The sequence below is a fragment of the Seriola dumerili genome, unplaced genomic scaffold (assembly GCF_002260705.1).
Source record: "Seriola dumerili isolate Sdu_G_001 unplaced genomic scaffold, Sdu_1.0 BDQW01000044.1, whole genome shotgun sequence".
Taxonomy (NCBI): domain Eukaryota; kingdom Metazoa; phylum Chordata; class Actinopteri; order Carangiformes; family Carangidae; genus Seriola; species Seriola dumerili.
In genome coordinates, this window is record NW_019174299.1 from 5,596,948 (window position 1) to 5,619,704 (window position 22,757).

The following is a 22,757-nucleotide window of genomic DNA, read 5'->3' on the forward strand; positions in this document are numbered from 1 at the left end:
ATGTTTGTATACAAACCATTTAAGGACCTCATAAAATATGATGCATTGTTCTAGATTAACAGTATGTAATAGCATATGAAATAGTTAAAATTGACTCAATCTTGACCAACTTCATCAGTAAAATGCTACTTTATTACATTACCAATAATAATTAATTGTATAACACTCATAGGGGCCTTGAGTAGTTTTACATACTTTTGCCATTGCACTTTTATACGGCATATTTTGAGAGCAGGACTGTTACTTGTAAAGAATTATTTTTACAGTGTGGTGTTGCTTCTTTTACTTCATTACAGGGTGTGAACACTTATACAGAATTTCTGTCATTATTATCAATCAAAAACACTTGAAGTTCCCAACAATTCCATGTCAAAGAAGTGATTCCCGGGGGTACTTGAAGGTATCATTGGCTTCCTCACCAAGCTCCCACACACACCACTCATGGAGAAAACAGGGCAATTATCTGCCGCTGATGTTGATTGGTTGACACACTTTTTTTTATCTACACAGCAGCCAATGAGGAAATCACTTCATCTTGCACACAACCAACACATCGACTCTGAGGTGACAGCAGTAACTTGTAGGGTTCATGGTCTTTCACCTGTCCTTGGCCTACACCAGGAAGTTGTTTTTAGTTTGAAGGGTGCAATGTAGAGTAAACGCAGTTGTATATAGGTTTTAGTTTGAAATGGAGATAGTCTGCATTAAAAAAAAACAAATTATTTTTTTGCCTCTTCTCAGAGCAATGTGCTGCAGTGTGGCAGGGGTGGCTGTGTCAGCCTGATAAGATGCAACAATAACCTTACAAGAACTATAAGTATTATATAATAAGCACAAATGCAATATTAGAGTGTAAGAATTTGTTAATGCAAATGGGATACACCTTTAAGGTAACAGATGGGTCAGCTGGAGTATGGACATCACAGCTGAGAACTTGCTCCATCACAGGCAATGCTCTGGGTAGTTGTCAGTTTCACAGTCTATGATTAATCTTTCAGGACTTTCACTGTGCCAGCTTCTTATGCAAATGTAGGCTGAAGGGAGATCAGACAAATGGTGCAATCCAGTCTGTGACACACTGTTTGAAAATACAGTGTTTGCAGAGTCCTGATGAGTGTGTGTAAGAGCGAATTCTGAAACACTGGATGCAAGGTTACTTGAGGTTAGAAGTATAAAATACATCACAACAAAGTCCATCAGCCTTTTTTTTTTGTTGTTTTAAAACCAAAGTGAGTGATGAGTGCCCTCTGCTGGTTTATATAGTCAACTACAAGTGCATGCTGTGAGAAATTTACCATGTGCACATAAACCGTTGCAGATATCATCAGCCTGAATACTTGTCATCGATATGCATCAACAGTACTGAATACACAGGAAATGGCAGTACTGGAGCAAAGCATGTTCTTTTTTATTAAGTGTACAAAACAAGTGCAAAAATAGTGATTCATAAGAGCTACACAAAGTAGGAGTTGCCCTTCAAAAATTACAGTCACAGAGGATACAAGTCAAAATGCAATACATGGAAGTGCTGTTCAAAGAGGATAAAAGGGATCAATGGTGCAGTCTTGCGCAGTAGAAAAGATTGCAAAACATGGACTTGGTTTCACAGCATGAGAAGTACTAAGTGCAAGCTGCTGAAACAAATGCCAAAATTCATCAGCATTCTCCCTTTGAAATTATGCACAGTGCAAAAGATTTTACAAGGAAGAACCTCTATAAATGACATTACTCTAATACACTTAATCAAATAGATAACTTTGGCCCATATGCTATTGTAACAATTACTTCCTAGGCTGCGCACACATACACACTTGCACAGAAATGACAGCTTATCTTTTTCATTTACAACTAAGCCAAAGTAAACACCAGACAAATATGTTGAAGAGGCAGAGCTACCGTTAGCAGGTCAGAAAAGTGTTAATATGTTGCTACTGTTAACCTGGGATGCATGCAATGAGAGTACCTAGTTTATCATTCACATCTGAATACTGAGAAACACTGACATGTATAGAAGGGGACATCTAAGTTTTAGGTAACTGTGGAGCTGTGGGAGGAGGCTATACTACCTAAAACTGCAGCCAACAACACCTCAGCAAATAGCCAGGTATTGCAACTCTGGCACTGATATGTGAAACAAGATACTGAACGTTGACAACAACAAGCCTAACTGGACTGAAGGCATCTTGGGTTGTGGTGCAAATCAACAGTAAAAGGCACACAGCTTGTGGATTTAGGGTGGCTATTACTGAATCCCTAAACACTGCACAAACACACAAACCTTGCACAGAGTAAGCCTAAGTTTTAATTCACCAGTCATCCAGGCCACACACCCCCATGTCTGCCATTTACAGTATGCTGCACTTTGGCTTCTTCTTCTTCTCAGGTTCTTTTTTGGTCGGCTCCAGCTCCTTGCGCGTGTAGAAGCTGGAGAAGCAGGCTGGGGCGCAGATGGGCTCTCTGAGGCTGAGCAGCCACCTTCCTTCACCATAATAGGTCAGAGAGCCGAGCTCCATCTCCTCAACCAGCTCCCCCTGCTGGCCTTCCTGCTGCAGGGCTAGGATTTCCAGCAGATCCAGGCCTGTTTGAACTGGCTCGACACCCTCTGCGCACCCCAGAGTAACGTGGGCGCGGCTTCCCAGAGGCAGGGAGGCAGCTGCAGGGACAACAGACGCTGCCTCCTTTTCGGCATCGTCTGGCCACAGCAGAAGCTGCTCCTCAGTGAGGGACACTCTGGCACCGACAGTGCGAGGAGTGACAAAGAGAGCACTCAGTGACAGCTCAAATGTAGAGCCATAGAAATCTTTGACAGTCTAGAAAGCAGAAGAAAAGGGAATATCACAAGATTAATTTTAGTATGATAGGTTGTTACTGAGAAATGTCTATTCAACAATGCAAGAAATAAAATAGACAATACATTTACATGCCTACAAACATACATAGCTATAAACAAACAATTAAATGACATTTTCTTTCTTTTTCGTTTCTTACTGGCTTCAGTGCATATTCTTTGGCACCTTCTGCTTTCCCATAGTTACAGAATTTTGTAGTGCAATGGAGGGTTCCTTTGGCTTCAAAGTACTGCTCCAGATCCACCTCTTTTTCAGCTTTACCAGTGACTGTAAATACAACGCAAGATCAGCTGCATCTTAGTCATGCCAAAGATATGAGAGATTAGTCTTAGATTTGATATTTCTCACTGATGCATTCACCTTTGTAATGAAACAACTTTAAACACACTCACAGTCTATCATGTGTTTCTTGAAGGCCTCCAAGGTGTCCAGCGTTTTAAGGAAGTCCATTGATGTGCACCTAACCTTGTCCTGGACAGAGGAGAGAAGAAACCAGCCAAAGTAAAAAGGAATGGACACTTCCTCGAGTGGACCCTTCATGGCTTCCAGTTGGGCCTCCTCTAGGCCTCGCCTGGTCTTCTTGGTCAGCTGTGCTAGATCACTGCTCCATGCTGTTTGCGGTTCCAGGAAGATGGCAACAAGATGGTGCGCCTCAGCAATCTCCCCCAGGCGGGCCAGCCGATCCTGGGTGTGGTTGGTGTCATCCACCACTATCAGCACAGAGGAAGCTGTTCCTGCGCTGCAGCAGGCCACCACAGCCTCATCCAGAGCCTTGTATCCGTCCGCAGATGATTCTGGATTCTCTGGCTTTACACCATGGTCATCAGCACAGATGACAGAGCAGTGGTCTTTGTAGGCATCAGCTATTGCACGCGCCAAGAAACTTTTGCCGCTTCCTGGAAGGCCTCTGAGAACAAGAAGGGTGCGAGAGGTGCGCAGGGCGTTTTTGGTCTGCTCTCGTTCCAGGAGGGCAAAGGACAGAGAACCAGATGCAGGGACTGTATCTTCTTCCTTTTCAGGTTCAGCATTATTCTGCTCAGATTTAACAACTTCATCATCTGCTGCTGCTGCCGCCTCAGCTCCCTTCAGAGTATCAGACTCAACCGATTTTTCAGGTTCAGCTTCCTTCTTGTCCTCTGCAGGTTTCACATTTTCACCTGAACTGTCCTCCTTTAATGCCACAGCTTCTGTTGGCTTATCAGAGGAAACTTCTGCCACCAAAACCGTGTCCGATGCCGCTGCTTTCTCTGTATCTGCTGGTTTTTCCTCTCCCCCCTCCTTTGTAGGCTCAGCTGCGACATCATTCGCTGCCTCCCCATCTTTGGCAACTTCTTCTGCTCCAGTATCCATGGTATTCTGCAGTTCAGCTTCAGTCTCCACTTGCTCTGACACTTTCTCTTCTTGGGTGGGTGGTTGTGTTTCTACTGGCTGCGGCAGTGTGACTGGTTCAGGTGATGTTTGCTCTTGTAGTTCAGCTTCTGGAACTGATTCTGCCAATTTCTCTGGCTCTGGTACAGGGGCACTCTCTGCCAGAGGCGTTTGCACAGGCAAAGGTTCTGGGTCATTCTCTGGCACAGGCTGCTGTTCAGGCTGACTGTTCTCTGGTTCTGTGTCTAAAGCTGCAACTGGGTCAGAGATCTTTTCAGATGACTCATCTGGTTCTGGTGGAGCCACCGCACCGGGCACTGACTCCGTTTCAGATTTTTCATTGGGCAAGCTGTCGTCAATCTCTATTTCTGTTTTCTCCTCGGACAGTGTCACATTTTCTGTCACAATCAACTCTTCTGTTTCTTTTACGTTTATGATTTCTGTATCATGACCATTTACTGCCAGCTGCTCAGTCTCCTCACCAGCAGCTGGTGGCTTCTCAGGCTCTGTGGATTCCACTGGTGTCTCCAATTTTGACACAACCTCTTTTTCCATTACAGCCTCCTCTTGCTGTGGAGTCTCTGACGCATCTAAAACCTCGCTGCTCTTTTCAGTATCCATGTCTGGCTTACAGTCTGCCTTTATACACCACCATGTACCTTAAATGCATAATTAAAAGAAAGAGAGAAAAGCTTTAATCAGCCCAGTGATGACTGAATTCATAGAACCCTTTCAACATTTTCCCACCCATTATACCTTAAAGAGCACAAAAATAGAGTTGCTCCAACTCTCAGCAAATTACGGCTTGAAAAGTTTGAATACTAGGCCAAGGCTGGAGCAGGGCATGAGTCATGCATCCATTTATTTCGGGTTCATGCATCATATCTCCAAATTAAATCTGACTGAAATGGTTAAAATGGCGAAGGTTACATTTTGGGATTGACAGACTGTCCTACTGAGCAATTTGATAAAATTATTATTTTTTTTCTTTAACTGGCTCAATTGAAGAATATGTACATGTGGCAGCAAACAGTGTGGAAGAAGTGTCAATATGCTTTTTAACCACATGCCCTTCTAGAGGCCAGTTTTATCAGGATTGTGGTCATAATGTCTCATACGGGAAGTTACTCCATAATTTAAGAAAGAGAGTGGTTTTGTTGGGACTGAATCTTTTTTTGGTGCAGTAGGTGGACACAATGTCGCATCTGATTTAATCCAATTGCCCTGAAACAACATTAAGCTTTAATGTTCATTTTTGTTTAGAAGCAGTGTTGTGCCCTTGTGCATATAGGATGGGTGGGGGCAAAATGCTGATACAACTCAATCAATTTTTAATTTCCATTTATGTGTTAAAGAATAAGGCCAGCAGTCCAATGGTAGAGACACGCAAGCATGACTGCAAAAATATGTATTTAGACCTTGTATTGAGAAATTAACATCGGTAAACCTTGCCAGCAAACATAGACAAAGGGTGGTTAAGAAAATGGGGCATAGCAGAAAAGTGTGATTACATCATACTACAGCGACCTCCGCCGTGTGGCAGGATATTTTGCCAAATGTCAGAGTAAGGTATGTTTCTAAATGCTGATTTTACAGATGTGCGAAACCTCGTCGTGTCATGAGACAGAAGGGGAAGCTCTCAACACTCAACCCAATGTAGCAACAAAGACAAACCTGGCCCACACTGAACTCAGTATTTTACCAGCTGGTAAAATGCAACCCGAAACCAAACATGAAAAATTAAGAAATACCAACACTTTCACGTTCATTTAACTTAACCTCTTTCGTTTTATTAGAAAAGGTACAGCAGCAGTAAATGCGCAGTGAGTGAGAGGGTGGTTGTCTTTTTTGTTTAAGGCAAGTTTAACTGAATAGATAATAAATTAACTTAACCAAGAATCAGAAATTTTAAAATAAGATTCGACGGCCGCTGCAAAGTGACCTTAGATATGGTTTTAAACAGAGAAAATCGATAGAGGTTGGACATTACATTTCACTAACTGCACAATGTGGCCAGGCGGGGAGTGGCGTGCACCTAACGCTAGCACGCCAGACAAAAACAATTTAGCCTGGCAGCCAGTTAAATTGGATATAACACCACCAGCTACAGCGCCACGTCTTATCAAGTTGGATGTTTATGAGGCGGAAACAACTCACCGCGTGCTACTGGAACAACTTATTTAGGTAATTTGAGTAAACAAAGATAATGAACGAGTTGTAGCATACAGTATGAGTGGCTATTGTTTGCTAAAATGCCAGCTTACCAGTTGCTGCAGTGAAGCTGTCGGTGGTGCCGCTGACCACGCGTTTCTCTCTGGATACAATGACAAGGCAATCCTTGGCACAGACACGCACCCGCTCCACTCTTCAAGGAGACGGGAAAAAAACGGAAATTCCCGGGAACGCGCAACTGGGCGGGGCCACGGACACGCCCCTGACACCGGAAGGACGCCACTGGGGAAATATAAAATTATACCGCTGCAAAATTTCCCTAAGTCATAAGCTTATATTTATTTAACATTTTAAACTTTATTTGCATTGATTTTTGAAAATATTCATCGAAAAGCATTAAATTATAATTAAAGCCTTACATCCTATTATTTTCTAAATAATTAATAATTAATTTTATATATTTCGTCATTTGTTCTTGTGTATAAACTGAATGTGTATTTGTGTACATGTGTGCTGAACTTTAATAAAGACAAAAAAAATGTCTCTATTTTACATGATTTGCAATTTTTCACGTCAACACACACACACACACACACACACACACACACACACACACACACACACACACACAACAGGTGTGAACCTCAGTCACTTTATATGTGATACCACTCCTATCCCGTAAAGTAGACCTGACAAACCCAAAGTGATAAGACTACTTTGCAAACACACAAGGCAATGTAACAGTGATTTTTTCCAACATTTATGAAGAGTTCAGTTGAGGAAAATAACCAAATTCTTTTAATTGAAAAGTGCACAATTATACATCCATTATCAAGATTTCAGAAAAAGGAGGGTCCCATTAAAAAGCTGAAAATTATCATAAATTGTAATTCTGCTGTCTCTGACCTACACACAAACAAAGCACTCAACATTTGTGTTAACCTTGCAGCAAGCACTCATGCATGCCTGATGATAGATACAGAAGAGGTGTGACGTGGAAGTTCCCCTAAAATTCCCCTACTTTATGTATCAAGTGACTCATTTTCTATATAATAGCTATTGCAGTTTTTCAGAGAACTTTGACAAAAACACAGCTTCACAAATAGATTGTTCATTGTGATTGAAAATATTTAAAGTACTAAAAATAATATAATTCATTCTCCAGAAGTAATCCAACAAAATCAAATAACTTTGGTAAGTCAGACTGTTTATAGAAAGATACTCTTTCTGGTTCCAGTTCCCCAGCTATATTCTAAAAGCGGGGTGAAAGCCAGATCTGGGGCTTTAAAGTAATTCCCCATGTTATTTCCCAATATTTTTACTTCTCAGAGAACAGTATACCTTTGTACAATTTACTGTTGTCTGTAACAAAAGACCATTGCTCCTGATATGACCTTCGTAGCTTGATCATGTATAACCCAACACCACGATCCATTGCCTCGTTTATATTTGTGTTTCATACTGGTGTTCATATTTTAATCTTGAGAAGTTACTACTCAAAACATGCCTGTGTTCATCAAAACCTGTAAGCAGACACTGGGTCTTATTTATAAGCCTGTTTCTTTAAAAAATCTTACTGAAAAAAACAAAGACGTCTCAAATTTAAATACAAACACAAATACATTCAAAATCTTTTCAATACATGTCAGATGACTTTTATAGAACTTGTTTTGATCAGTGATCATTCTCTTTCTTTTATTTCAGGCTGCACTCAGTCTTGACTGGATACATCCTCATTGTGTTAGGTGTTGCTTTGCTGCATCAAGAGCCTGAAATGAAGAATGATAAATGTCAGCCTTTAAAAATATCTTTAAATGGAACTCAGATGATGTGAATGGGAAACAGAGTGGGAACCTTCTGAATAGCATTCATGGCGGAGTCGTCTTTTTGCAGTTTGGCATGGGTTAAGGCTCTCTCAAAGCTGGCGACACTGGATTCAAAGTTTCCAAGGTTCACTGATAATAAACACAGTGGAAATTACTTAAAGGTCAGGTCACTAGTTTGTACAGTTACAACAGCATTAGAATACTAGAAGATGACATGTTACTGTTAATCGAAATTTTCTAATATGAGGTGATAAAATCAGACAAAGAATTACTTTCTGATTGTGCCACCAACACGTTGGCATTTATCTGCCATTTTTCGTCAGCAATTTCATCAGCCGCAGCAACTGAACGGACGCCATAGTCTCGGGCTTCTTTATGGCGATTAAGCTCCAGGTAACACCAACCAATTTCGTGAAACAACCAGGTCTTCTCCAAACCACCACGCACAAGTGGTATCTTCTTTTCCCAGCTGAATTGAGAAGAAAATGAAATAGAGAAGAGGGAGAAGACAATTTAATAAATATAATGTCACCAACAAACTAATCTTCCATAGTAATTTCTCAATGTAAGATAATACTTGTTATGAAAGGTGTGACTAGAAAAGATTACCATCAAAATAGCATTTTTTGCTAAGGATGGCCATGTCGCATATTTCACAAGAGCAGTAGATATTTCGTTATTTACTTACAACTCAATGGCCTGTGTCAACTGTCCAATTTGGGCATATACTCTGCCAATGTTGTCCAGCGCCCTGGACATTGCTTCTGGAAGTTTGCTGTTGATAAGAAAGATTACTGAACATCTGATCTATTGTTGTACTATACTTTGACTCCTCTTGTGTAATTTCTTCAGATTCTCACCACTGTTTAGCCAACTCCAAGTCTTTTTGATGATGGTCTAATGCTTTCTCCATATCTCCCAGGTTGATCAAAGCATTCCCAATGCAACTGTGCAGGCTGCCCAAAACCTTTTTTTTATTTGGTGCATCTTTCTCTGACCATCCCTGCACTGTCTTCATGACCTCTTTTGCCTTCTTGAGATTACTCTCTGCATTTCCGGATGTCAACTCTAAGACAACAAACATAAAGTAAACACTTTTAGGCCAAAAAGAAACGCACAAGGCTACAAGTTCAGCCAGAGTCCTGACTTACCTGCATCGAAGTCATCCAGGCTCTTCAGCAGGGACAGAGCAGGTTCAGAGGGTGCAATGGGACAGAGCTTGCTACATTTTTGTTGCATGAGCTTACGGTCCCTTTCCCGTGCACAGATAGGTTTCTCCTGGTTCCACAACTCAGTGCAATTGTCGAGGTATGTCAGGGAGCTCTGAATGACGTCCTGCAGTTGTTCCCCATTCTTCATCTTGCCTTTTACCAAATCTGCAGATCATTGCGTAACAGTTTTAAATATCAGTTTATTAAAAGTGAACAACATCATTGTATTTAGGATTAAACAAACATATTGAGCAGTACTGAACGGTGGAGAAACTAATAGTTAACATCTGAAGCCACAACGACAGCAAATTTCATTCAATCTCTATTTAATCAGGTATATTCAAATGAAAGATGTAGAGAGACAAAAGTATAGTCAGAAAAGGTTATAGAAATAACATAGTACCTTTGTCTTTCAGAAGGTTTTCTAGATATTTCTTGTCACTGTAAAACTCTCCCAGCAGTTGTTTGATTGTCTTTTCACTCTTGGGGGTCTTCTGGGTCTGCTGTTTTTTTTCCTTCTTCAGATGCTGAATAGCAGTAATTGGCCGTACCCTCTTTACAGGTCAGTCATTCAGAAACATAGTATTGCGCTTCAGATGGGAGGTCAGGGTGAACATTACATATAGAAAACTGTTAAGTCTATGTTAACCCATTGGTTAAAGAAGTGATCCTGGGTGAGACTAAAATACTGTTCAGAAGTTTCATATTTTTTTTGTCTTTACTGTTGCAGTAGAATTGCTTGGTTGCTGTATGCATGCAGTTATCCTTAACAGCTCTGTCTCCAAGCATGCATACTAAATACTTTATTACTGAAGGGCAAGTGAAAGACTTACCTCCTCATCTTTTTGGAGACATGATAAATCTCCCTTAATCTCCAGTTTTACAGATGAAGGGCCTGTAATGATTTAGATTTTAAGCGTAAATTGTGAGAAAGATATTCATATGCTGTCATTATAATTTAAGTCACAAAAATGTGTTAAATTACTTACAACCAACAGAGTTTTCTATGGACTCCTGTGCTTTTTGGATACCCAGTCTGAACTCCTGTATATGTGGACGTAGCTTTTGTCCTGTGTGGTAAAACACCAGTGCGAATTCAAATTCTCCCAAGTAGTATAAAGCCTCTGCCTTCTGGTACAATCCCTAAAAAATCATGATAAAATAAATTGTCATAGGCTTCACTTTTCATAGTTTCTCGTATATTTACAATAGAGTTCTGTCTTGAGGTCTGTGATTTAAATAGTATAAATGCATATATATAATGCATGTATTTCTGTCTAGACGCTGGAACGCACAAACGTAAATATTTCTGCTGACTAATGTGTACCTCGAAAAATGTCACGTCTTCTTTGAGTGAAGCCTCTGCATCTTTTAAAGCGTTTTCAGATTGCCCCATCTTCAGGTAACATTTGGCTCGGCCAACATAGCAGTTCTTATCATCAGGCTTTAAAGTCAGAGCCTAAACAAAGAGCAAAAACAAGGCATTCCGTACCTACATTGAAAAGTTTCACTGACAGCCTTGGACAATGCGTTATCACCACAAGATGATGAGCTTCAGTTAGGACAATGTGCTATGCCTGACGTTGGCTAGGTAACTAGTTTCTTTGTTCTTACCGTTGTGAATCTGTCTATAGCCTTTTTATACTCTCCTTTAAGGTAAAGCCAATCCCCGTCGGCCATTAAAGTGGAGAATACGCTCTGTGGCTTTTGACCATCGTCGCCTCCATCTTTGCCTGACATTTTTTTGTCACGTTAAACTTAATTCACAGACGAACGCTCACAGAAAACTTAACTCCGGAAGGTATCCAAACACACTAACACCTCCGGTATCCTAGCAACCACACCAACAAACTAGAAGGAAGGAAAGTAACGCCATCTACTGGCCGTTTAACGCAGCACAACAAAAATCTGCTTTCAGTATGAATTATACCTTATCATTAAAGGTTGATAATTTTGTTAGAATTGTTAATACTGATACTATTCCAGTAAAATTAAATGAAAAAAACAGTTAAGGGGAAACCCAGAGGAGGCCAACTTTATTGACATGGCTGGTACTTTTCAAGGGTAAAGAGAGGATGGTTTCACCATAAGGGCAAAAACAAGGTAAGCAAAGATGAGGATGCTTTTCTTTTCATCATGAAATGCACCAAGAGAACAAAACACTCATCAGGAAGCAACTAAACATTACAAGGTTTCATCATCACACAAGTGCCTGACTTTCTTAGACGATGGCAAACATATCACAGGTCAATGTTCTATTATCTGTTGCATTGAGTAAAATTAGACAGCTTGCATCACAGTCAAGGAACACAAAGAGCATAATCTGTTTCTGTGCAATACTTCATGCTGATCAAGCAAAACAATTACCTTCCTGAATTTGTGTCAAAGGGACGCTCACAATCGATGTCGCTTTCAAACGTTTACATAATAGAAAAGTGTCCTCATCTTACACCAATGGTTCTATCAGACAGCAAATTTACAATAAATATACATATCAAAATAAAAAAAATGGAAAAAAATCATCAACTATCATCACAAATCAACACTTTACATTCCAGTAAAATGTACAATGCAGCAATCTGTGAATGGCAACATCAAACATAAAACCTGTGACAACAAGAGGTAGGGGGACTTCGCTGGCAACAAAGCCAGCACAGCTGTCTCCACTGCCATCTTTCTAGTGTGCTTCAGCTGTACTTTATGTGTAGGTCTAGGCTCCACGTGTTGTGAATTTTAAAAATGCTCAAATGCTCGTATTGGCTTATGACAAGGAGGCAGTTTTCAGTGTGAATTCGTAGCAGCCAACTCTGTCTGTCTGTCTGTCTGACTGACAGGGGAAGGGGGGGAGGTGCTGATTGCTCAGTGATTTTCTTCAGAAATCATTAAGCAATTTATTAATTTTCATGCAGAGAATACACCGTCAGCAGGAAGTTGAGACGAGCCGGATAATAGCTTGCTCAGTGCTCAGTTGCATCTCAAGAGTTTCCCCAGGATGTCACTTCCTGTATGGATCCCTAAAAGCTCTGATACAATAGCTGCACAATCTCTTTTATCTCAAAAATCCAGAAAATGTTTGGACCATTGTTGCTAGCCATTACTGGCTTTCAAGTTTGTTTCATTCTGGAGGGAAAAAAACCAAATCCAAAACCAGTAACACTATCAACTCAGTCTGAGCTGTCTTGGTGTCCTTGCTATACGGGCGTTAAATCATTTGCTGTATGTGGTCATTGGGTTGCATTCATTCAGTCAATGGCATAGACAAGAATCTGACTTGCAATCAGTCAGTTATTAAATACGGATGGTGGGTCAGGGAGTTGACATTGTTGAAAAGTCCTGATGCAGTAACTGTTTAGGTAGACGAATCCTCCAATTAACCAAACTGGAAGAAGAAATTTCCTGGTCCAGATGCTGAAACAAACGACAAACAAGTCAATAACTGAAATACAAAATCAGAGTATCTTTCCAAAGTGGTTGACAGAAGAGCATCACATCACTTCTCTCAGATTTTTGGATACAAATAGAACATAAATTACCTTCAAAACTAAAACCTCCTGGGCCTCCAAAGAACGCCTTGAAAATGTTGTTGGCATCAAAATCTGGCAGAAATAAATTGCAAGTAAGAATAGTCATCAACACAGAGAACTTTCCAGCCAGGTTGAACCTTCTCACTATAAAATCAATTGCTGCTTTATAATAAAGAAGTGACTCATTGGCTCAGACGCGACTTGTATTTCGATCTGTTCACCCTCGAAACCTCCCACCCCAAGGCTTGCCCAGGTGCTGACCTCCCATGTTCATGCCGTCATCCTCAAGATCCTGGCCACTGTCATAGCGTGACTTCTTCTTTGGGTCTGAAAGCACACTGAAGGCCTCGCCCACTTCCTTGAACTTCTTCTCTTCTTCTTTCTGCACCTCAGGACTAGCTCCGCTGTGACGGTCTGAGGAAAGGTATAGAATAGAAGTGTTATGTTTGTTAATGACACATTAGATGTTTCTTTTCCTGTGTAAAATCACAACGCTTGAAGAAATAAATCACCTGGGTGATGTAAAAGTGCACGTTTGCGGTAAGCTTTCTTGATCTCATCTTCCGTGGCATTCTTATCCACCCCTAGCACTTTGTAGTAATCTTTCCGTTTGCTTTTCTTCAACTCCAGCTGGGCATTTTTCAGGAGGTGCTTGTGTTCTATGGAATAATGGAAAGAAAAGAAGGAACGGATTAATAAACAACAGGAATAAATGTTATTAAAATGGCAGAAGGTAGCAAAACAGTCATAAGCTCCCAGTGCATAATGTTTAAGCACCATGAATTAGAAAAATGAAAAGGAATGCTGGAGTCAGATTCTCACCTTTTGTCTTCTCTGTCTGGTAAACCTTCTCATAGTCTCGCACTGCCTCTTCATACTGCTCTGTGTCCATGTAGCTGCAACACAGTATGCACAAGTCTGTCATTGTTTCTTTAACAAATTTGAATAATAGAATAAAAGTGTAATTGATGATAATGACACTGTCTTCTGTTTGTCCTGGTGTGTAATAGAGTTAGCAAATAATAGAGATAGCAAGAGCTACTTGCTATCTCTATTAACAACAGAGTTAGAAATATTAGAAGTACCACTGTGCTCTCCGTAAATAGGCCTTGATGTAGGTCTCATCCAGTTTAATGGCCTTTGTGCAGTCTTCAATGGCCTGTTCTAGTTTCTTCAGCTTTCAAAGAAAAAGAAAAAAAGTATGACCATGCAAAGCAGACACAGAAACGTAGTGGCCTTGATTTGACAGAAGAAAATACAACAAAGGAAATATACCAAAAAACTTTATACTGTCATAGGAACAGAATGAGAACTCACTCAGAAACTAACTGAATGAGGGCTTGCGTGTGTGCGTGTGTGTGTGTGATGCATGCCAATTACATTACTGTAAGCCTGGAACAAGCTTATCATTCTAGACTTATCAAAAATATCTCAGTCCAGTGCACTGTAGGAGTCACAGTTTAGAGTTTTGTGTGTTTGTGGTTGTGTTCTTACCTTTATCTAAACAGACACAAGTCCTACTCTGTCCTTATCTGCTACTTTGTGTTTAGTCAGAGCTGTTTGTGTCCATATCTCGTTTGCAATCTTTACTGATATGGTGTCAAACATATCCAGCTTTATGTGGCAAACGGCCACACAGTCAGTAATTAAGTAGGTTTTTATGTTAATCCTGTGCTGATGACTATAAAATTTCTTTCTTACATGACCAAAATATAAAAGTGTGCATTATCTTCTCGAGTGTTGTGTTTGAAATGACTAAAACCGAGGATGAGAGGATTCTCCCATAATGAAAAACAACTCGTCAGATGTCCAAACAACAAGTGGTATCTCTCTTGTGCATGTGTCTCACCTTAGATCCAACAGTGGCCCTATTACAGTACAGCTTGGCATTAGTCTTGATGTTGTTGGGGTCTATTGTTAGTGCCTCAGAGTACAGCTCATAGGCTGCCTCAAAGTTTCCCTCCTTGAACGCCTTGTTCCCCTCCTCCTTCTTGGCTTTTAGTGCTTTGGCATTCTGGGAAAACAAACACATAGGACAATCTTAAAAATCTACTCTGGCCCATCTTTGCGGTAATAGAAGTCAATCTGACTTAAGATGGATAAAAGAAGTACTGAAATATGTTTTCTTAGGCAATTTTCCTCAGTTAATTCATAGGGAAAATGGTTTAACTGGTTCACAAAACTCTTCTCTTCTGAATAACTCACTCTGCATGCAAGCCGAGCTTTGTCATGGTCAGGAGCCATACGCAGGGCCTGAACAAAGAACTGGACAGCCTTGTCAATGCAGTCCTCATAGTAGAGACAAAGACCACGCACATACAGTGCGTCTGCATTAGTGGAGTCCATTCGCAGAATATCACTAAATGGAAGCAAAAAAAAAATCAATATTAATGTTAGAAGAAAACATACATACTAAAAAAAAAAGAGAAATCACACCAAAAATATGGCATTCTGTGTCATCATCTGTAATAGTTTAGTTCACATCAAACTACAGCAAACTGTGGAATCTATATTTCCCTGCAGTGATGACACATTGCCAAGGATGCAGTGGTGTGGCAACTGAAATGTAAATGTGGTAACAGACATGTGCATAACGGAAAGAGGGCACCATCCAAAGTTATTAGTTGCTTGCTTTAAACTGTGAGAATGACTGTGCCCACCTCTCTGAAAACAAAGCCAGAATCACACAGTTCCTGAGGGCACTACCCAGAGAATTGTTATTTTCAAGTCAAATTAACACAGTGGAATGATTGTAAGGCTGTGCCATTTGTACAGTCTTGTGATTGCAAATTTGAGGTCAAGTGTATACTTCTTACACCCATGTGCCAAAACTAAAATAACTCTTAAGAAACATAAAAACACAAAGTGGTGCATGTCGTTTTTAGAACCATCATGTGTTGAGGCCCGTGGATTTCTGTAATCGTGCATACTCGCAATCATCAAAGATGAGTCAGATCAATAAATCACAGTAAACCTGGTGCATTTAATAAGATTATGGCTCTATAGAGTTGTCTGACTTTCCGGATGTGTACATTTTACATAACTTCTTTCAAATCACATCTCACTCTTTTCCCATTTCTACAGAGCTCTGTGATATAGGATTACTCATTTGTTGTATCTAACTGATAAACATGTCTCTAATATGATCATAATGAATGCTGTATAGATGTATTGGTGTGACATGGTGTGGCACATGCACAACCCTGTGTCTTATTCTGCTTTCACCTTGCGATCATTGTGACAAATTTCAATACTGTTCAATAAAGGCAGGAATTGACAAGTAATTTTTAAATATGCATTGTTACCTGGCAACAGACTGAGCCTCTGGGTAGCGTCCCAGCAGGGCTAAGCACTCTGCCTTCAGTATCTTGAACCTGTGACAGGCTGAGGCTGACTCCAAGGCCCGGTCCATGCAAAAGACGACCTAGAAACAACCAAGGAATATCCGCAGTCTGTGTTGCTTGACATACTATAGCATATAAATCCCAAAATGAAGTAACACTGTAATCACTGAGTAGCTTACCATCCTGAAGTCTCGCTTGTCAAATCCAATCTCTGCCATTCTCTCATATTCAAGGATAGATTCTGCATTCTTCAGCTGCCAAAAGAATTTGTGGTATTCAGTGACAAAGAAAAAGACCTCTAGTAGATAGTTGACTTCATTGCTGTGCAGCCACTACTGGTCTCTCTTTTGTGCCATGCTTAGTGATTGTAAAATCAGGTCAATGTTAGCAGCAGTGGCTCTCTGAATAACCTCAAACTTGTATCCTGGCTTGCTCATTGGGAATTGACAGTAACTCTAGCTGATATCCTCTTAAACCGCTCAGTATCAGACTTTTGCACTTTATTTGCACTGGCTAGGCAAAGCTTATCTGACAGTGGATAATCACATCCAAATTGCCAGATCATGCTGAGGCCAACTCACCTCCTGCTGTGCCTGGCTGCTATCTGGCTCCAGCTCCAGAACCCTCTGGAAGCAGCGACTGGCAGCCATAGCATTGCCAAGGGACAGGTGGCACTTGCCCTCTCGCAGATGGCCCTGTGGGTAAAATACTTACAGTTCACAAACTCAACATTCCTCAATTCCCACCCTTGCTAAAATCAGTTGGGTGAACAAGAACAAAAATAAAACCATGACTAGTTACAACTTACGCCTTTGTTTTTTGACACATCTTTTAAGACTTGTGACCTATTATACACAGATACACATAAGGTTTGTGTGATTGATTTATTGATTGATCAATATTATAGAGATGTGCTACAGCTTATGACTTGAAGAGCAACATATCACTATGTACAAAAATGTATGCATGGATAAAACTGGTTACACAACAGCTGCAAAGCTCTGCAATGTAGAAAACAACTACACTCAAAGTTGTGCCAAACTTCTCTAAAGCTCAAGTTAAAGTTCCTAAGTAGATGCTGTTGTAAAGGTGTCACTAACAGAAAATATCTAGCAATGCAAGACAAAAAATGAATGGATTTCCCATTTAATAGAATGTAAGGGCTTGTTTCCCCACAGCCTACCTTCATGAAGGTGTTATCTAGTCGTACTGCTTGCTGGGAATCCTCTAAAGCCTCTCTATACCGGCACAACATCATTAATGTGGCTGCCCGGTTTCCATAGTAACTTGCGTTCTTTGGACACATATCTGTATAAAAAAACAAGTTGGTTGACACCACACCAAAGTCACACTGACTTCATGCTATTGTGGCCTATCCAATACAAGAAGTCAACATTATTTCCAAACATAAAGAAGACTAACGAGAATTATTTAGGAATAATTACCTATGGCCTTGGTGTAATAATTGAATGCTTCTGCATAATCCTTCTTGATATAAAATGCATTGCCTTGCTCCTTGAAGCCCTCCGCTTCCCTGTGTAATAGTGAGCAGGAAGACAGAAAAAGGTTAAACGCAAATTGAACACAGAAGTCTGAGATGAGTAGCTCTGAGAATAGATCACGAATATACTGTATGTAGTTGTTAACTGGCTGGGTTGGCTTTACACTTCATTATTCACATTGTAAGACCGTTATGTCTGAGCATCACATTCATAATCACCTATATGTCCATGATTATTTATGACAGTGTGCATTTGAGATGTCACTGGCCTGAGTTAGCTAAACATAGTAAGAGCCAAACCAGCAGGGCAGAAGTGTCTACACCAATCATACACGTAGCTATTTTGTGAAGCAGACAGGCAGAGCAGAGCCAGGAACATATGACACCATGCTGTGGGCCACTGCCATTACTTTTTTTGGAAGCCTTTCATGTTTTACATCACGACCACACAGTGAGTGAATGGTGTCATTAACTAGTTATCCAGCCAGCACCATTCTGGGAATATTGCAATGACGTGAACGCGGTACTCTCAGCACGATCAACTTTTACAGTCGACAGGTATCGGCAGATTTTCACATATGACAGTGTCTCCGGCTGCAACCCAGAAATCCAGCACAGGAGCTAGCAACCAATCCGAACGTTATCCTGTGCCAAATTTAGCTAAACAGTTAGCGGCGGAGCGCTAGTAAACGACGAGAAAATTAACATGGCATGGACTTGTGACGGCGCATATCAGTAAAAGACTTCGTTGTAGATGTAATTCTGCCGCTGACAACATAAACTTCATGTGTCGTACCTTTCTAATTCTTCGTCGCTGAGCAGGTCCATGTCAGGGTCCATGTTCACAGCATCACAGTTCTCCGTCGCCATTTTGCCGTCAATGGGGAGGGGCGGGGCCACATTACTGCAGTCGTTACGTACACTGTAAACAGGAAGTAGCCCGCTAGGTAAGGAAAGTGGCTAGTTTGTATTTAAACATTTGTGTCATAACTAACACATATATTCCAAATGTTCGCCAATATCAGTTTTAATATGTGAATACACGAGTTTTAGTCGGGTCAGCTAGTTTCAAATAACATTAGCTGCTTAATATCGTGTATCTCTCCGAAAGCTAATGCTAAGCTATTCGTAGATGTCATATACATTGTTGACTCTAACGATGTTAGCATACTGAGCTAGCTGACGTTTCACTTTGTAATATATATGACTAATCATTTTATATGTTTGCTGGCAAGCTATTTATTAGTTCTATGATAGTGAATGTGTCTAACAGAATAAACAGAAGCAACCTAGCTTCCCAAATAGCGTGTACTCTAATGCTATGCTATACAGTTACACTGTTATAAAGTAATTGACTCAACATTTTTCTATCTCTTCAGATTTTCTGACCTGAGGGACAGTCATGGGTAAGAGCTGTAAAGTGGTTGTGTGTGGCCAAGGTGCAGTAGGTAAAACGGCTGTTTTGGAGCAGCTACTGTATGCCAACCATGTTGCAGGTATAACTTTTTATAACAATATTGTGTTACATGTTGTACACTCATTATTTCAGATAACACGATCAGTATTTTCCACGAGTCAAATGAATAAAAAAGCATAGCAGTGGGCATACAACACGTCTAGGCTTTGCTCACAGTTGCTTGGATCCATAGTTCATACAATAATTGATTGTCAATAGTTTTCTATGGTATTAGTGGCATTACATGTTTAAATATGCATTGTATCCAAATGTTACAGTCAAGGCAATAACAGTACATAATACACTTGATCATGAATGTGTAAACCAGAAGGTTATAAACAAATTAAACTTTTTTTTTTATGCAGTGTGTTTTTTATGCAATTGAATCATCATCAAGTTTCAGAAACACCACTTATAAAAATTGAAAAAAGTGTTATCTGAGATATTTCTATCTAGGTCCTGAAACAGCCTGTCAAAATGCTGCTATGCTTTCAGTCAGGCACTTCTGGGAACAGCTTATACTCACTATGAACAGATGATAGCATCAGTAACAACATTGGGGCGATGAACAGCATGTGATAAGAGCTTAGAAAAATAAAATACCATGACTGTGTAATTTCAGGTTTGGCGGATTAATATTATACTTATTGCTACATTCCAGTTTAAGGTTTACAAGGATGCAAACATTAATTGGCATTTACTTAACCATTACTGACATGTACTGCATGTTTACATTTTTCTGCTGACAAACTGTCATACAAAGTGTCTTGATATTTGTTTCAAGTAAGGGAATGTAAAAATGCTCAGTCACTTTGTGTTAATTACACAAGCAATTGCATTAATACTTGTGCAGTATATCACACCAAATGAAACACGGTTGTCTTTGTGTATTCACAGGTTCGGAGCCCATGGAGACCCTGGAGGATATCTATATTGGCTCCATAGAGACTGACCGTGGCACACGAGAGCAGGTGCGCTTCTATGACACCCGTGGACTCCGGGATGGGATGGAGTTCCCTCGACATTACTACACTTTTGCAGATGGCTTTGTACTTGTTTATAGCATTGACAGTAAAGAGTCCTTTAAGCGAATGGAGGCACTCAAGAAGGACATAGACCGTCATAGAGACAAGAAAGAGGTAAGGACTCACCACATTTATATGTTTAGTGAGCCGCAACATTTTAGAAGGAACCAATTTAGAGACACCAAAGCAATTCGGTCAGCTGTTTTTTTTTCGATTACAATTTCTTAATAAACGTCCTATAAATGTTATCAGTGAGTGGATATAAATGTCAATAAGTGACATATAATACATAACTGAGCAAAACATCCTGCTTCAAAATACACAATGTCTTAATGCATAACACTGTTACAGTAAATATCAGCTTGTGAGTCACTGTTGTAATCTTGCTTTTGAGGTCAGGTTACATCAGGTTAACAATAATAGACAAATAGGTAACAGGTTAACAATAGCAGATTTTATAAATTCATGACACTACATATTTGAGATTTTCTGGGTCTGACACAGGTGTCTAGCAATTAAAGGCAACAATTGTGTTTACCTTAAATTAAATATAGACATTTAGTGATCTTCCCTACGCACTGGAATGAGATGTAAGTTATTCATTTGAATGTTGTTTCCTTCCATAGGTAAAACTATAGCAGAAATACAGCAGATTTAGTGGGGGGCATTGATGTTGATGGTACTAAAGATTACACTGATGTCGATCCAACCTGATGATCCTGATCCACAGGTGACCATTGTTGTGCTGGGTAACAAGCTAGACAGGCAGGACGAAAGGAGAGTCGACTCGAACCTGGCCCAGAACTGGGCGAAGAACGAGAAGGTTCGTCTGTGGGAGGTGTCGGTGGTGGACCGGCGCACACTCATTGAGCCCTTTGTGTACCTGGCCAGTAAAATGACCCAGCCACAGAGCAAGTCCACCTTCCCTCTCAGTCGCAACAAGAATAAGGGCAGTGGTTCTACAGACAGTTAAATGACCAAACACTGTTGTCACATTCAAGAGGGAGTGAAAAGGGAGAAGAGGTGTGTTAAAAGGGAACCCTGTTTTACTAAAGGATCAATTTTGTTATCATGAAGGACTGAGGTCGTAAAAGTTGGTTTTGAGAATCTGGAGAAGTGATGAGAGGAAAGGCAGGATGATTGTATGGATATTTATATACAGTGAGCACTGTTGGTATTGACATAGCATCTGCAGTATATTTGATGTTTTGGTGAAATACTTATTATGACTGAAAGTGGTGATTTCTTGATTTTATTTTGACATATCAGTTAAGATCATCAAAGCATGCAAAGTTTTTTTGTTTGTCACTCCCACTTTATTGGGTTGGACTATGGTCAAACTGTTTATCCACATTCTTTACAATTACATCTGTTGTCGTTGGTCCTACATAATATAATTCTCAGACTACTGACGATCAGCATTTCATTTTGGTGTATACTCAAACAGTCCAGAGTTTTAAGATAGATTCATAGTGCTCACTGTATAGATAAATTAGCACATGCACACATGTACACGTACTACTATTATATGTACATGTACACACAGAACAAATCAGAAATGGCAGCAGTTTCAAATGTTACATAAATTTCACATCACACAAATGCTGAATCTCACATGTTCTTTAAGTTATGATGGGTGAAGAGATTTACTGATATATTATTGATGGTGTACAGTAATTGTGCTGTTTGCTGGACTGGAGATTTGTTACACTGTATGTATGCAGAGATTCACTGTTGGATTTTGTAGAGTGAATGACTGACATTCCTTACCACATATGGCCTTCTGTACAGGCTTTAAATATGAGATAAAAGACGTTCAGATGAAAGGCGGTTTCTGCAGGCTCAGGTGCTACTTTTTTTCTGCTTGCTACACTTAAAAGAAACTTGGGGCACAATATATATAGTAAAATGTTGTATCATCAACAACACAGCTCACATTATCAGTTACAGTCACTGCTGAAGTTGGAGCTGGTCTATTCATACTGAGCTGTACAATGAAACCCATAAGAACACATTAGACATTCACTGACCTGATCATCCAGGGTGCAACTCAAGATCAAACGTGCAGCTTTTAATATATGTTTTATTGAAAAGGGGAAATCTCTTGATATTGTCTTGAATATTCATGTGTTTGAGTCTATCAACTCAACTTATCATTCAACTTTTTTGTGAATATCTAGCATTCAAGTTTTAATATCCTTAAAATGTGTTCACTTGATATTTGTTTGCATGTTTTGTAAACAAATTAAAGGATTTTTTTTCCAGTGCCTGACCAGGGTGGTTTTCAGTGTAATGTCTGTTGTAGTTTGTTTCATGGCCAGTAGATGTCTCTGCAAAACACTGGATGTTGTCATGAAATCAGTTACTATTACTGGAGGCTGTTGTGAACTATCTACTTTTAAGGGAAATATTGATATGCATCCACTTCAGAAACGTTGGGTTCTCTGCACTAGACTGTAACCAATCTCTGGCTACACTGGA

The 22,757-nt window shown here is 40.0% G+C and overlaps 4 protein-coding genes across 4 annotated transcripts; 1 reads left to right on the forward strand and 3 right to left on the reverse strand.

Moving 5' to 3' along the window:
* Positions 1–1,384: 1,384 nt before the first annotated feature.
* On the reverse strand, positions 1,385–6,598 carry cnp (2',3'-cyclic nucleotide 3' phosphodiesterase). The gene is made up of 4 exons (XM_022739673.1): positions 6,482–6,598; positions 3,242–4,876; positions 2,989–3,116; positions 1,385–2,810 (listed from the first exon to the last, which is right to left on the reverse strand). The coding sequence occupies exons 2-4, from the start codon at positions 4,836–4,838 to the stop codon at positions 2,346–2,348; spliced, it is 2,190 nt and encodes a 729-aa protein (XP_022595394.1). The 5' UTR covers positions 4,839–4,876; positions 6,482–6,598; the 3' UTR covers positions 1,385–2,345.
* Positions 6,599–7,206: 608 nt separating this feature from the next.
* Positions 7,207–11,230, reverse strand: ttc25 (tetratricopeptide repeat domain 25). Its single transcript, XM_022739598.1, has 11 exons — positions 11,041–11,230; positions 10,754–10,885; positions 10,416–10,569; positions 10,260–10,321; positions 9,830–9,980; positions 9,367–9,591; positions 9,076–9,283; positions 8,904–8,990; positions 8,488–8,684; positions 8,244–8,344; positions 7,207–8,158 (listed from the first exon to the last, which is right to left on the reverse strand). The coding sequence occupies exons 1-11, from the start codon at positions 11,164–11,166 to the stop codon at positions 8,123–8,125; spliced, it is 1,479 nt and encodes a 492-aa protein (XP_022595319.1). The 5' UTR covers positions 11,167–11,230; the 3' UTR covers positions 7,207–8,122.
* A 220-nt stretch (positions 11,231–11,450) lies between these two features.
* Positions 11,451–18,696, reverse strand: dnajc7 (DnaJ heat shock protein family (Hsp40) member C7). The gene is made up of 14 exons (XM_022739365.1): positions 18,592–18,696; positions 17,740–17,828; positions 17,478–17,602; positions 16,876–16,989; positions 16,474–16,548; positions 16,256–16,374; positions 15,156–15,309; positions 14,800–14,964; positions 14,036–14,127; positions 13,773–13,846; positions 13,463–13,609; positions 13,212–13,364; positions 12,960–13,022; positions 11,451–12,834 (listed from the first exon to the last, which is right to left on the reverse strand). Exons 1-14 carry the CDS (start codon positions 18,663–18,665, stop codon positions 12,797–12,799), a joined length of 1,482 nt encoding a protein of 493 aa, XP_022595086.1. The 5' UTR covers positions 18,666–18,696; the 3' UTR covers positions 11,451–12,796.
* Positions 18,658–22,543, forward strand: nkiras2 (NFKB inhibitor interacting Ras like 2). The gene is made up of 4 exons (XM_022739366.1): positions 18,658–18,742; positions 19,175–19,291; positions 20,149–20,390; positions 21,007–22,543. Exons 2-4 carry the CDS (start codon positions 19,198–19,200, stop codon positions 21,247–21,249), a joined length of 579 nt encoding a protein of 192 aa, XP_022595087.1. The 5' UTR covers positions 18,658–18,742; positions 19,175–19,197; the 3' UTR covers positions 21,250–22,543.
* Positions 22,544–22,757: the final 214 nt, after the last annotated feature.